This window comes from Capra hircus, chromosome 3, assembly GCF_001704415.2.
Source record: "Capra hircus breed San Clemente chromosome 3, ASM170441v1, whole genome shotgun sequence".
Taxonomy (NCBI): domain Eukaryota; kingdom Metazoa; phylum Chordata; class Mammalia; order Artiodactyla; family Bovidae; genus Capra; species Capra hircus.
Window position 1 is genome coordinate 67,033,412 of NC_030810.1, and position 16,649 is coordinate 67,050,060.

Consider the following 16,649-nt stretch of genomic DNA (forward strand, 5'->3'; position numbering starts at 1 on the left):
CTGGAGAGTGGAGGGAAGGTAAAGGATAAAGTTAATCACCTTCCTGTTGGCCCATCTGTCACTTTGTGACTGCAGTCTACCTGTCCATGTCCAACTTGCCATAACCAAGTTAAAGCATCATCTTTTAAAAGAACAGGCCACCATCTAAAGAATATACCTGAGTCACACATTAGCATACTGGAATGATAACTGCTGATTTATCATATGCAGCAAGTTTTCTCACTTCTTTCAGTGATAATACAGTCATAACTATGATTTAAAGTCTAAACCAGAAAAATGATTTAGGAGTTATAATTCATAGAAAAAGAGTACTGGACTTAATTGTCAAAGTTGTAGGAAAATGAGACCTCTCATATGCTGTTAAGGGGAGATGTATATAAAGAAACCCAGACTTTTCTTGGTGGGAGAAGCATTTGACGTTGTAAGTTTACCTTGTTTGGTACTACCCAAGCAATATTGTTTATTCATAATGGTAGCTTGCTCATCAGTCATTTCCAACTCTTTGCAACCCTTTGGACTGTGACCCCCACACCTCCTCTGTCTATGGGATTTCCCAGGCAAGAATACTGGCGTGGGTTGCCATTGCCTTCTCTGGGGAATCTTCCTGACCCAGGAATTAAACCCATCTCTGCTGTTTCCTGCATTGCAGGTGGATTCTTTACCCACTAAGCCATTGGGGAAGCTCATAATAGTCATGAGACTAATTTTTTTTTTTAATTTCAACACACTGCCTCCCTCTCCTGAAAAGATAGTAAAGCAAGAGTTATTCTTGAAAACACTCTCTGTTCAATGTGCATAGCCACGATAAAGCCATGATAAAGAGAGATATTAAAAACACATACATGGACTTAAAAGCAAGATAAACGGTTCTGTGGAGCACAAATGGAATACTGAGTGGGGCTGAGGCAATAGCCGGGCTCTCATCCAAATGCAGGCAGTAGCAGCCAGGAGTTCAGCTCCTGCCAGTAAAGGAACTAAAAATGCACCAAGCAAGATAAGAGACTGGAGTCCGGTCACCGTAGCCAAAGGCCCTCATTTCCAAGAGGAAGCTAAAAAGAATGGCGATTAACTGACTGCTAGAGCTGGTGCTTCAGAGGAAACCATGCATCTGGGGTGCCTCCCAACCAGGAACTGAGTCAGCCCGCCTGGAACTGTGAGAGCCTGACATCACAGCGGAGCAGCAAAACATCATGACAGGTCCTAATGGTGGACTGGGAGGCTGGGTGCAGGAAACCACAGAAGGGCTCGCGCGAGAAAAAGTCTCCTCAGAATAAGCCTACCGCCAGCTATGCTAAGAAAGTCTCTCAGCAAAATTGACAGTTGGAATATTGATTCACTCCACTCTAGAGGAAACTAAGCTTTGCAACAATAATGAAGTTAAAATAAATATATTCACTAAAGTGTAAAAAAATAAAAAGCAGAAAAAATAGATTTAGAGTGGTCAAGGAGATAAAACATAAAAAAGTAGGTAGATATGTCATAAGATCAAATGAATCTAAAAAATTTAGAAACCATAGAAATACAAAACTGCTGAAATTTAAAATATCAACAGGCAGAAGAATAACACTGTACTCAGTTGCAAGAAGAAGTAATGAATTAGAATTCTGAGTTACCCAGAGCCCAGCACAGAGAGAGATGTGAATTAAAAAGTGCAGACACACCTGTGGAAAATCAGTTGAGAGACTCTAACATATATCTGATAGGGATTACAGGAAAAAATGGAAGAAATGATGAAGCAATTTTTGAAGCAATTATTTAAAGAGATTTTCCTGAAGTTTTCCAAAATTGAAGAAAGTCAAGTCCTTAGCTACAAATATTGAGCAGTGTTCATCTACATACATTTAAAATTAAGGTGAAAATGTAAAAGATCTTTTATTAAAGATAAAATCTTCAAAGCTACCCTAGAGAAAGAGAGATTGCTCCTCAGAGAACAAACTCAAGCTGATAGCAGGCTTCTCATCAGCAAAAGAGGCCAGAATAAAATGGAATAATATGTTTAAGTGCTGAAAGGAAATTACTGTCAACGCAGAATTTTATAATTTACTAAATTATTACTCAAGAATGAAAGCAATATAGACATGTTCAGACGTATGAGGCATATGAATTTTCTATCCACAGGCCCTTATTAAAAGAACTATTAAGGGATACACTTCAACCCATAGGCAAAGGAACTCAGGGGAGGATAAAGGATCTGAGACAGTGGGTGAGCACATGATTTAATAAATATGTAGATAATCACAATATAGATTATTTTTTTATATTATGTGTTTCAAAGGAGAGCTAAAACAGATTCTGGGAAAAACAAAACAGGATAGTTCAATGGATAGTTAAAACATGCTTGGAAGAGGAGGTAAGGATTCTGAAAAGCTTTAAGTGTATACATTCTAAGAAATTATATGTAACCTTCACTACAGAAATTTAGTCTACACATTCCCAACCAGCTGAGGCAGGATGGAAAATAGAAGATGCGGAGAATGTTATCAGGGCAACAGAAAGCAGGAAGGAGGAAGAAATGGTATACACAAAAATAAAAATGTGGACGTAAATCCAAATATCACTAAATATCCAAATATGAGTGAGGTGAGCTACAAAAATGTAATAGATTAAATTCATTTGTAAGAAGAAAGAGGTGATTCATTTAGATTTTTTAAAAGTCCATAAAACAGATACCTAAAAAAATAACAAAATCACAAAGTTTCTAAATAGAGATTAAAGGAGGATATTAAAAAACAGGAAAAAGCTGATGAAGCTCTATTAATATTAGATAGTATTTAGACCTTCCATTTTCAAAAATGCACTCTTTATCAAAGCAAAGTATATTTTTAAATTTTAGAACATGCATAAATTCTTATAACACCACACAGGATTCAAAAGAATCTCAACACCCCAAGGAATTCCCGGGTGCTGAACCTTTGCAGTGAACCTCTGGCAACCACTGATCTGTTCTCTGACCTGGTTACAGAATGTCATGTAAAATCAGGCAGCATGTAGTTTCTGAGGCTGGCACTGTTTTTAAATTAAAACTTGCCTGAATGCAATCACCATTGGAATATGTTTAATAAGTTATAGCACACCCACATCATGTAGTAATGTAGGCCTTAGAATGAAGTAGATTTCCACATGTGGGTGTGCTAGGGTCTGTAAGACATCCTATGAAAGTGAAAAATGTAAGGGGCATGAACAAGGCAGGTAGTAAGATCCCACGTGTTTATACGTTGTGTGTGCAAAGTCGTGTCACTCATGTCTGACTCTGTGACCCCGTGAACTGTAGCTTGCCAGGCTCCTCTGGCCATAGGATTCTCCAGGCAAGAATACTAGAGTTGGTTGGTTTCCATTTCCTTCTCCAGGAGATCTTCTTAATCGAGGGTTCGAACCCATGTCTCTTAACGTCTCCTGCGTTGGGAGGGTATTTACCACTAGCTCCACCTGAGAGGTCTTGTCTGTCAATACACAGATATAGAGTACCCACCAAACTTATCAGGGCTTCCTAAGGAACGGCAGGGGAGTGGGAAAGTGAAGGGAGTGCACTCCCCTCTATGCTAAATATGCATCTTTTAAAAAAAAGATTTATAATAGCAAAAAATAAAGTGTTTAGGCATAACTTAATAAATGCCCAAAATCTATTTGAGGAAAGATATGAAACACTCCTGGGAGATACAAAATTAGCTTAAGCCAAGTGGAAACACACACATGGAGAGGAAGAATCAACACCATAAAGATGTCAGTGCTTCTTAGTTTATAAATGTAATATAATCCCAATGAAAATACCACCAAGGTGGTGGTTTTTTTTTTTTTTTTTTGCATCTAGACTATAAAGTTGATTATAAAGTTCATTGTGAAAGACAAGCATGAATTTGAGCACTTACAACACTCATTACTGATTTAGTCACCTATCTCCTGTTTGGGACCTTGAAGGGTGCATTGCTCTTGGTATCTCTGACATGATGTCTGACGTACAGCAGGCCCTTCACTAGGAGTGACTTTTCCTGAGGCACACTCAAAACTAGTTAGCACTTGTGTTCTACACGTCCCACACCTCCCCCATCAATGTCATTTGTCTCCTGCATGTAGAAGATAAGCTGGCCCTTATTTATGTTTCCCTGTCTTTGTTATAGCAAGCAGTTTCTCTGAAGCTGAGTGGTTTGGTTTGCTTGGGTTTGAATCTCAGCCCTTTGGTGTCTCATTCATGCACGTGTTGAACTGCTTCAGTAGGTTACCACTGGTCCCTGCTGCTTCTCACTACACTGCTTTTCTAGAAACTGCCTCAATTAAGTAGATCTTACTTTTTTACATTGTAATGATGGATGTTATGATTCTAACAAAGGGACTGAGAATCAAATAACCATCATCAAAAATACAATCAAAGATGTAGGTGAACATTAATAATTTAAAATTGTGAAAGTTACTATTAAAAGGTCCTAATTTACATTGACCATGCAAGATATTTCGATATGTGATCGAGTGTGTACATATTCCACGTAAAAATGTATCTCTTTGCTGGTATAAATTTGGCAATTATGATTTTAAATATTTGATTTCTTTTTCTAGCTCAGAGCAGCATTCCAGGACATAGTTTAGATAGGTTGCTTCATTTTTTAAGGAAGTTCGGATTTTACCTTGTTTCTCTTAAAAACACACTGTGTAGAAAGTAAAATCAGGAAATGCAGTTTATTTCATCGACCCTACAATTTTTTTCCAAAAACAGCTGTTGTGTTATCTGAAAATAATTTACAACTGGGAATTATGAATTTGGCTCTTAGTGAGCCCATTTCTCCAATCACTGCAACCTTTGTGTTTCTTTTCCAGAAATATTATCCAGGTATTAGGACAGCCATGGAATGATTTTACATGTATATTTTTTATTCTTCTAGGAACTGTAGTTGTAAAGTCTTGAAGAACATTTTATATACTTTGTTACCTGGATGTCAGCTGCTCCATAGGATATAGAGGATATTGTATCAAATTCCAGTCCATGAGCTCTCTGCATTTTAACAGACTCCTGGAAGAATTAGGTTCTCATGGTCCCAGTTCCTGTTTCCATGGAAACAATTTAGATTATAAATTTTTAGCATCCCAGGCAAAATCTCCTTATCTGTTCAATTTTGATCTAAGCATAAAATTATTTAGTCCTTTTGCCTGTGATTTCTACAGTTCATTCATAATACAGAGGTGTGTGTGTGTGTGTGTGTGTGTGTGTGTGTTTAACAGATTTTACCAAAGGTTTAGGGAAGAGTGAAAGGTATTTACATCTCCAAATGGAAATAATGAGTATACACTGCAGCCTCCTACCACATTGCTTGACCTGTCTCCTTCGATTCTACCTCTCCTCTGCTGATTCACCTCCCCCTCCCTCCAATCCTGTTCATCCCACTATAGCATGGGTGGTTTAGCCATCTTTGTTGCTGATTTCATCTCACTTTTGCCCTCAGTGACTCATGCCCTTCTGTGTACAGCTTTTCCTTATTCTGAAACTAACTTAAGTATTTGCTTTAACTTAGATGATTTCATTCAAGAATTATTCTGAGAATTTCCCTGGAGGTCCAGTCGTTAAGACTCAGGGCTTCCCACTGCAGAGCAAATGGGTTTGGTTCCTGGCTGGGGAACTAAGATACTGTGCTGCACAGCCAAACAATAATTATTATTATTCAGTTCAGTTCAGTCGCTCAGTCGTGTCCGACTCTTTGCGACCCCATGAATTGCAGCACTCCAGACCTCCCTGTCCATCACCAATTCCCGGAGTTTCACTCAAACTCACGTCCATCGAGTCAGTGATGCCATCCAGCCATCTCATCCTCTGTCGTCCCCTTTTCCTCCTGCCCCCAATCCCTTCCAGCATCACAGTCTTTTCCAATGAGTCAACTCTTCACATGAGGTGGCCAAAGTACTGGAGTTTCAGCTTTAGCATCGTTCCTCCCAAAGAACACCCAGGACTAATCTCCTTCAGAATGGACTGGTTGGACCTTCTTGCAGTCCAAGGGACTCTCAAGAGTCTTTTCCAACACCACAGTTCAAAAGCATCAATTCTTTGGTGCTCAGCTTTCTTCACAGTCCAACTCTCACATCCATACATGACTATTCTCAAATCTGTTCTTAGGGTGGTAACTTTCTTCATATATCTTGGATCAGATTCTCCTGTTCATCTTGCTTTTTAAATTTTTTTCTCTTCCCCTTGACCCCATTTCTTTCCCCTCTTTCTCACCCTTCGCCTACATAGACACACTGTGTAGGTGTAGCTCTAGTCTCGATGCTTTTTTCCTCCAGAGGCAGTCTGAGAGTTGTCCCTAGAAGAAAAGCATTGGATTTCTCGTCTGTGTGACGCATGTGTGGTACAAGCTGGTGGTGATGGTCTGAGCCTTGATGTTCTGCAGAACAGGACATGGTGGTGGGGCTTTCTTCCTGCTCTTACCTTAAGCATTCTTCCTTAGTCCTGCACTGCAGCCTGAAACCCTATCATTGTTCCTTTAAAAAAATTCCTTTAAGGCTTATTTTGTACTCTAATCTTTAAATTTCTGGATTAGGTAAAGAGAAGTGAGGTATAGGTTTAATTAGGCAAGCTTCTCAAAACAGCAGAAAAGTTGAAACAAAATCTTTTAAGTTCTTTTGCTATTTACAAATAACCCACAAAACACCCTTTACCCTTTTCTTTTTTAAAGGAAGCCTTTCTGTCTTCTTTCTCTTTCTTTTACTGTACCTTTGAAAACATTGATGCTTCTCTCAGTTCTTCTCAGTGTTGGAGTGTTTACACTAATCATAGAAAGTAACTTCCTTCCTCTCTCCCATGGCTATTTCACTGTTTAAATCCCCACAGTCTTTTCTCTTGGGCTCTGCAGCCTGCCCTCTTCCTTCTCATAGTGCCAGATAGACAACCTGCTATCACATCTTTGGGAATTCAACTCTGAGCTGTATCCCTGCTGGAGTCTTCTTGTGATGTGTCCTCTTGGCAGTATGAGCAGCTATTTTTCTTGGTGACTAAATTCCAGCATCTTTTTCTACTCTCTGCTCATTTCTGACTAGTTAACAGCTTCTGGAAAGGATATCACTGTCTTTACCTTCCTGGGATTTAAATAAGCACATTTAAAAATGACATCTTGAAAGATTGAAAGAAATATGACCTCGGAAAGCTGAGAGGAACTTCCAGAGTTCATATATATATTACCTTCCTACGTTGGGCTGTTCTCTTAAAGCCATCGTAGCAGAAGTTTGGAGAAACGAGGAGACTGTCTGAAGTGGTGCTGTTTCATAGCTGTGTGAAGGTTGGCGGGCTGTTGAAGTTCGCTGAAGCTTAGTTGGGTTCTTCTGTAGAATGGGGAGAAAATGACCTACTTCTGTAGCATGGCACATGCTAGTCAGTCAAGTGCGTTTGTCCTGAATATAAAGAGGTATCGCAGGAGGGCACACAACTGAGCCAGGGAGACGCAAGCAGGAGTTCAGGCCACACTTGCCCCTCAGCTGGACACCCTGGTGCCCAGCATAACCTAAAACCCTCTGCAGCAGCCAGGCTCCAGAGGTTAATCATCTGCCCCCGTGAGGAGCCAGTCTGGAGAAGGGCAGGGCAGGAGGCAGTACTGGGACCATCTGGGTGCTTGGTAGGGACCTAGAACCTCCAGAAGGTACATACCTGCCTTTTTACCTTCTGGCTGATCTTGCTTTACACCAATGCGTCTCTGTTTTCATTACATCATTAACAATGTCATATTAACATACTTGGTGAAAGAAATGGCAACCCACTCCAGTATACTTACCAGGAAAATTCCATACACAGAGGAGGCTGGTGGGCTATAGTCCATGGGGTTGCAATAAATCAGACATGACTGAGCACAGAACAGCATTAACATGCCAGCTCAAAGGTGTCACTCTTGGAGAAGGTGCTGGGGAAACATTTCTGTTCATACTGGTCTCTAGCCTCCACCTTCTGCCTGCTTCACAGATGTGTTCAATGGCTCAGTTGTGTCCGATTTTTTGCAACTTCATCAACTGTAGCCCACCAGGCTCCTCTGTCCATGGGATTTTCCAGGCAAGAATACTGGAGTGGGTTACCATTTCCTTCTCCAGATAATTGAAGCTTCATAGATAATTGGAGCATTAAATGAGACTACAATTTGGAAAACAGCTAGAACATGACCCCAGCCACTGAATTTCTTTTTCTGTTTGATATTTCTGCAGGGTAGACTCTAACATCCATCTAGGCTTTCTCCTACTATTTGCTGTTCCAGGGGTTTCCATGGTAGAGTACTTGACCCCAAGAAATATAAAGGATGCCCTATTGAAATATGAGATTAAAATGAAAACTTTATATTTATTTTAAACCTAAAGGAAAAATAAGCTTTCTAATATTTGGCTGATGGATTGGCAATACTTTATGGTTATAATTATAAATAGACATATGTGAGTGAGTGAGAGCCACTCAGTTGTGTCCAGTTCTTTGTAACCCCACGAACTATACAGTCCATGGAATTCTCCAGGCCAGAATACTGGAGTGGGTAGCCTTTCCCTTCTCCAGGGGATCTTCCCAACCCATGGATCGAACCCAGCTCTCCCTCACTGCAGGCAGATTCTTTACCAGCCAAGCCACCAGAGAAGCCCATAGACATATATAAGCCCACAGATATGGACATGTTTAACACTTTTTTTCTCTGATACAGGTAAGTGATTAAAATGTTTGTTTGAAGACATTCTCAAACATTCTTACACCACTGTAGTCATGGAACCCTCCGAACGCAGTCACATTTTTCTTCCCTGCCTTCTTCTGATTTCCATAGTAAATGGTAGCCCCTGGTATATCTTCTAGTCTACAGAGCATTTATATATCTTTATAAACAAAACTTCCTCTCTTCCCCCTAACCTCATTCGTTCATTGTTATCCACATAGGATATGGGAAGAGATAAGCTTTTCCCCTAAAACATGTATAACTTATAAAAGGTAATTTGTTACTTAGGATGAAGTAAAATTGAGATCTTTTTGGTTTAATCCTAGAAACTCAGTAAAATAAAATAAGAATGGGGGTTCTGGGTCCAGGTGGCTTGGGCCTGATGACATTAAGCAAGTTGCCTAACCTTTCTGTGCTTTCGTCTCCTCATCTGTGAAACTGGGGTAAAAAGAGTAATCTGCCTCATCAGGTTAAGGTGACAAAATAAGTAATATCTTTGACATTTTTGGAATAGAATTGCATATTAAACACAACAGAAAGTTTGTTGCTCTCATCACTGCAATCACTGTTCTTATTAACTTTATCCCTAGGAGAGATCCACGCCCAGAACTATGAATGGGAAGGACTAGCGTCGGTGTCAGTTCTAGATTCATCCACTTTCTCAGCGAATATATACTGGCAGTCTCCTATATATCAGATACTCAGCTAAGGGCTGGACGCGCCACTGCATTGTCAAACCTTGTACAACGCTTCCCTCTAGGGGGCTGCATCTCCCACGTCAACAGCGTGTGGTCATATTCCTCATGCCGTAACAGTGCACTTCGTAATAGACTCAGTGTATACTTAACGTGTTCTTCCTGAAGATGATTCCTCCGGGTTGATTCAAAGTGTAGTTTGCCTCATCCTATCTCATCTTTGGGAAGAAAGTGTTCTCTCTTACTGAAATTGCAGTCTTATGAAACTGCTGGACTTATTAGGGCTTAATATGATTGTCAACAAACTGAAGCATTAGTAGGGGAATAGAAGATGTGATTTTGTGTGAAAAGCAGCAAGTTTAGACATAACTATTTTACTATCAAACATTTCTATAGTCTTTCATCTCTCTCTGAATAAATAGCTTTTATAAAAGCATAGTAAATTCCCATTTTATTAAAACTAGTCATATTCATCTATGCATGACTAGGATATGGGTAGAAAGAAAAGAGGAAATGATAAAGACAGGAATTTCTCCCATATTTCCTCCTTTTAATCCTTTTATTTCTCATACAGAAACTAATATAATGTTGGGAGCCATCCAGTTCAAGACTGAATCTGATCAGAGGATGTACTTCCCAGACCAATGACTGGTTCCCCAAGGCTTCGGTGAAAGAAGAAATGCAAACTTTTGTAAAATACGTGAAATGTTCTTCAAATACTTGTCATGAACTGTTCCATGTCCTGAGAAAACTGCTCCATTTTGTGTTATGAGTTAGCTGTGGCAAACAAAGATATGCATTTCATTTTCCCAACCTGTGGGCTAAGAATAAAAATCTCGGTGCTGGAATTGAACATTGTATTCTCCAGGCAAAGGAAATCGACATTTATTGGATGTTATTGCTGCTTTCCTTCTCACTAATGACATTATGAAAGCTCTTTGAGTAATATAATTTGAAAATATTATTTCTGTGTTTCAGGTCATGCAAGACAAGATAATCTGCCTTCCGAAGAGAGTACAGCCTTCTCAGAACCACTCTTCCATTTCAAACGTCTCTCAAGCAGTGGCCAGTACCACCCCACTGCCTCCACCAAAACCATCTCCTTCTAACCCGGTCACTGTGGAAATGAAAGGGCTGAAGACAGATTTGGACCTTCAGCAGTACAGCTTTATTAACCAGATGTGCTATGAGCGAGCCCTCCACTGGTACGCCAAGTATTTCCCATACCTGGTCCTCATTCATACCCTGGTCTTCATGCTCTGCAGCAACTTTTGGTTCAAGTTCCCTGGCTCCAGCTCCAAAATAGAGCATTTCATCTCAATCCTGGGCAAGTGCTTTGACTCTCCCTGGACCACCCGAGCCTTATCTGAAGTTTCTGGGGAGGACTCAGAAGAGAAGGACAACAGGAAGAACAACATGAGCAGGTCCAACACCACCCAGTCTGGTCCAGAAGGCAGCCTGGTCAACTCTCAGTCTTTAAAGTCAATTCCTGAGAAGTTTGTGGTTGACAAATCCACTGCAGGGGCTCTGGATAAGAAGGAGGGTGAGCAGGCAAAAGCTTTATTTGAGAAGGTAAAGAAGTTCCGGCTGCACGTAGAAGAAGGTGATATACTCTATGCCATGTATGTTCGTCAGACTGTGCTTAAAGTTATAAAATTCCTCATCATCATTGCATATAATAGTGCCCTGGTTTCCAAAGTCCAGTTCACAGTGGACTGTGACGTCGACATTCAGGACATGACTGGATATAAGAACTTTTCTTGCAATCACACCATGGCGCACTTGTTTTCAAAGCTCTCTTTTTGCTACCTGTGCTTTGTAAGTATCTACGGACTGACGTGCCTTTATACGCTGTACTGGCTGTTCTACCGCTCTCTGAAGGAGTACTCCTTTGAGTATGTCCGGCAGGAGACTGGAATTGATGATATTCCAGACGTGAAAAATGACTTTGCTTTTATGCTTCATATGATAGATCAGTATGACCCTCTGTATTCGAAGAGATTCGCGGTGTTCCTATCCGAAGTGAGTGAAAACAAATTAAAGCAACTGAACTTAAATAATGAGTGGACTCCAGATAAACTGAGGCAGAAGCTGCAGACAAATGCCCATAACCGCTTGGAACTGCCTCTCATCATGCTCTCTGGCCTTCCAGACACTGTTTTTGAAATCACAGAGTTGCAGTCCCTAAAGCTTGAAATCATTAAGAACGTCATGATACCAGCCACCATCGCGCAGCTAGACAATCTCCAGGAGCTCTCTCTACACCAGTGCTCAGTCAAAATCCACAGCGCGGCGTTGTCTTTCCTGAAGGAGAATCTCAAGGTCTTGAGCGTCAAGTTTGATGACATGAGGGAGCTGCCCCCCTGGATGTATGGCCTCCGGAACCTGGAGGAGCTCTACCTGGTTGGCTCTCTGAGTCATGATATTTCCAGAAACGTCACCCTTGAGTCTCTGAGGGATCTCAAAAGCCTTAAAATTCTCTCGATCAAAAGCAACGTTTCCAAAATCCCACAGGCAGTGGTTGATGTTTCCAGCCATCTCCAGAAGATGTGCATACACAACGATGGCACCAAGCTGGTGATGCTCAACAACCTGAAGAAGATGACCAATCTGACGGAGCTGGAGCTGGTCCACTGTGACCTGGAGCGCATCCCCCACGCCGTATTCAGCCTGCTCAGCCTCCAGGAACTGGACCTCAAGGAAAATAACCTTAAATCCATAGAAGAGATCGTTAGCTTCCAGCACTTGAGGAAGCTGACAGTGCTAAAACTGTGGCATAACAGCATCACCTACATCCCAGAGCACATCAAGAAGCTCACCAGCCTGGAGCGTCTGTCCTTCAGTCACAATAAAATCGAGGTGCTGCCTTCCCACCTCTTCCTATGCAACAAAATCCGTTACCTGGACTTGTCCTACAATGACATTCGATTTATCCCACCTGAGATCGGAGTTCTACAAAGTTTACAGTATTTTTCCATCACTTGTAACAAAGTGGAGAGCCTTCCAGATGAACTCTACTTCTGTAAGAAACTGAAAACCCTGAAGATTGGGAAAAACAGCCTATCAGTACTTTCCCCCAAAATTGGAAATTTGTTATTTCTTTCCTATTTAGATGTTAAAGGCAATCACTTTGAAATCCTCCCTCCTGAACTGGGTGACTGTCGGGCTTTGAAGCGAGCTGGTTTAGTTGTAGAAGATGCTCTGTTTGAAACCCTGCCTTCTGATGTCCGGGAGCAAATGAAAACAGAATAACTTATTTTTGTTCAAAGTTTGACTGAAACATGCTTCTACCAAATACAGTATAAATAATTAGGTAGTCTTAATGCCTTTCCTACTTTATTATTATTTTTCTTCTTTTTCGCACAAAACAAAATGTACACAAAGAATGAGTAAGGAGTATGTATTTTTTAATAAAAATTTAATTGTATTTTTTCAATATTAGTATTTTAAAGGTTTATTTGTCCTGGAACCTAATGTATCTATTATTGTTTTCTACTGACAGAGACAGATGGTTCCAACTGTTTTTGTTTGGTTTTTTTGTTTGTTTGTTTGCTTGCTTGTTTGTTTTGGTTTTGGGGTAAATTCTTGTGGAAGGAAGGGAATTTTAAGTTGCATGCTTTTGGTATTTTTTAAATCGATGAAGATACTTTGCCAAGGTCATTTTTTAGCTTGTTTACATCTCTACAGGGTCTTTTTGTTTTCATTGTATGTGTACCAAGGAATCTCTGCTAGTTATTTTAATACTAGCTGCCTTCTGCATTGATCAAGTATTTCATTGTATAGAAAACTCTTCTCTGGCGTATAAGCTCACATAAGTGCATTGTCATGGATTATTATTTTCAAAATTTTCCCTTGCCTCCAGCAGAACCCTAAATTTTATTCTTTCACATACCTGACAGTTATTTATCATTAGGCAAGGATTTTATAAGTGAGTAAGGATGATAATCTTCCATGGTCAGCTTGCTTGGATTGGTCATTCGTAATTTAACTGATTTACATTTTTACCAACATTTTTAAAATGTTGAAAATATTTTCCTTCAGTGAAAAAGGAAATGCAGAAGCTCCTCCCCTTTAATATCAATGTTGTTATGTAGTTCTGGTGAACAACCTTAGAAAAGCTAATTTATTTTAATTCAAATAGCTAATTAAATTTAAAAATCAGAATCAGAAGCCTGCTTTTTAGTAATTTAATCATCTTTGATATCTTGATATGTGCATACATCCGATGGGAAAAAAAAAAAGTGCTACTAAAGCACCCTGCTAAAGAGCTGGTGCACTCTAGTCAGGCACACTGGTTCCTCTGGGCAGTGTGGCAGTGGTGATCTTTATTCAAATTCTGCCTGTTACACAAACTAATCAATGTATACATATATATATAATCAATCTCCCTCAAGTCTACCCTTGCTATGAATGCTAGTGGTGCAAGCACAGAAACTATCTGTTCTCTTTGACTTAAAAAAGTTCATCTTATCTAAAATAATTTTATTCCTTTATTTTTTTAAGTGTGAAAAAATAGCTGAATGGATATCACTTAGAAATAATTTTTGCCTGGTGGTCAGCACAGCTTTTATTTTATCTCTATACTAAAAAATCCAACCTAGTGTGAAAGTGAAAGTAGCTCAGTCCTGTCTGAGTCTTTTGACCCCATGGACTCTACAGTCCATGGGATTCTCCAGGCCAGAATACTGGAGTGGGTAGCCATTCCCTTTCCCAGGGGATCTTCCCAACCCGTGATCAAACCCAGGTCTCCCACATTGCAGGTGGATTCTTTACCAGCTGAGCCCCCAGGGAAGCCCAAAATGTATGGGTCTTGGGCAAAAGTTTTCACTGACTATTAGAACAGGAAAACACTATTTGTGGCCTCAATCCAGGAGCAGTGTTATCTATCATGGGAATTTTGTTTCATGCTCCAACTTCACACTCACTGTTTTCAGAACCCTAGTCTGATCTAAGATGGTTTTGTGACTTAACAAAAAAAAAAGTAGGAAGATGGTTTGGGTTTCAAAATGCTGATTTTAAAATTTGCTCCTTGATCCTGGTAAATTTGCGTAATGACACTTCGAGTCATACATGGGACACAGCTCTACAAACTACTCAGCAGATACGTGTACCTCCATTGTATTTTAAACGTTATGATACATCATGGGGTAAAGGATTTGGGGAAGAGATGCTTTTCATTTATTGAATAATTTAATCATGTAGACCAAAGTGCTTTGCTGTTTCTGCTCCATGTTTAAGTGTTAGAATGGTGATTTTGTACAGCTGGTTTATTTCGACTTGGAATTGAAACAATATGTTTAAAATAGCAACATGGTTTTACTTCTTTGATAAAATATTCAATTCTAGTATGTTTTTAGGATCTTGATTATGAACCATGAGTTGTATTTAGAGACATAGCACTACCTGTTTTAAACAAACAAACAAACAAACCTGGAAGATTGTCTGTCACTGAACATGGCAAGAATACCCCTGTTGGAAGGTGAGCTTTGATAACTACTGTTAAGACACTGGGTGCATTATTCTTCTGGATAAAATTTATAGTTGTTTTCTATATCACCCTTAAAAAGGGATCTATTCAGGTTAAACATCATATTTATGCTGAAAATCTTTATCTGGTGTTAACTTATAATCTCCCATGGGTTCATAACTGAAGTAAGTCACTAGAAATTAGTCTTTGTGACAGCTTGCTCAAATATCAACATAATTTTATTTACTTCCTTAATAATTTCACAGGTTGACCCTAACCTAAGTTCTAAATAACATCCAGTAAATCAGTATACTTCTGAGTTTATGGTTTAACTAGGAAGGAAAATTCATAGATGTTTGTTAGATTTTATAAAAATTCAAAATGTTCTAACTTCATCTTGAGTCTAAATTTTCCAACTTGACCCTTTTAAATATTGTATATTTTTGTTCACATTCTTAAGTAAAAGCATTTAATTACTCTTTAGCCGTTAAATGGGAAACTCAGGTAAATGAACTGCTGACTTTTCTAAAGTTCTTTAATGAATCAACTCAGTGTTAAAAGGGGTATTTACCTAATCCTTTTCATATTTTTACAAGTGCTCTTGCTAAAAAGGAACACCTAGCTCTATTTCTCCAACTTCTATAAGATTCATGAGAAACTGCTTGTGTAAATATAAAAGCATCATACGTACTCAAGTCCTATGGCTACTGGACACCCTTGGTGAGTATGCTTTTTGGTCAGTTTTAATGGTTAAGTATAGACCAGTTGTTGACGGATGGTCCGGTTGAAACACAGCATCTAAGTATATCCTAGTGGAACTCACCTAAAAAGACCACACCTCAGAAAGCTAGTTATTTGTTGGGTTTTCACTCACTTTGTTGTGTTTTTAGTACAATGGTTTCTAACATGAATGTTCTTGGTTCAGTGAAACCTGTTACTTACACTGGTAAATTTTCTGATTGTTCACCTTCCTTTCCCCTGCCTTAGGTTTCCCATGGAGTTAGTTCAGTGAGTTCTAACAATTTCCATAGCATCCCATGTGCAGGCACTACTTTTTCAGAAAGGCTTGGAAAATAAGCCTGCTGTGAGTATTCTGTTCATTTATAGGTGCCTCTGAAGCCATCTTTACAGAGAGGGGCTTAGCAACCTGAAGTATTCCGTGAGTTACTGGGGATGAACAAAGTTCACGTTTTTGCAACATACTATCTTATGATTTCTGTTACAAGAAAGGGAAGAAAAAAATATTTACATCTGTTGTTACCATTCCCCCCAAGAGTTTTGCTGTGGTTTATGTTCCTAATTCCAAGAAAAGTTCATTTTTTTAAGTAATGTTTTACTCTCTAATGTAGTGTAGTGATAGTCACTCAGCCATGTCTGACTCTTTGCCACCCCATGGACTGTAGCCCACCAGGCTCCTCTGTCCACAGGATTTCATAGCAAATACCTGATCAGTCGTAGTGATATATTTATTATACTTAAACAGTGATCCATCTTTATGGAAACTGCAGTATTTAGTAGTAAAGAGATAAACTTCAAGACAACTTAAATTTGTGTTTAGAAACTAAATTGATTCAGTTTGCTTTCTATGAATCTTGAATGTGATAATGCTATTCAAGCAGTTCACATTTTTGGTAGGATCTCAATAACTCAGGGTAGGTAGGGTTCCATAGCAAAATAGCACAGTTATTAGTGAGGGGAATGCCTCAAGGGTCTGTAAGATTTTCTCTTTTTTTTTTTCCTGTCTATTCAGACACATTGTAAGGAAACTTGGACAGTCTCAGACCTGCCATTGATTTTTCAGATTTAGGCCTCAATGACATGCTTCTAATACAATTTCAT

General features: G+C 39.4%; 1 protein-coding gene across 1 annotated transcript in view; it reads left to right on the forward strand.

The window, feature by feature from the left end:
- LRRC8C (leucine rich repeat containing 8 family member C) overlaps nucleotides 1–12,784 on the forward strand; it is an 82,828-nt gene extending 70,044 nt beyond the window's left edge. The window contains exon 3 of the mRNA XM_018045728.1: nucleotides 10,322–12,784. Within this exon, the coding sequence (XP_017901217.1) occupies nucleotides 10,322–12,595 (2,274 nt within the window). The 3' untranslated portion in view covers nucleotides 12,596–12,784. The remainder of the gene's footprint in view (nucleotides 1–10,321) is intronic.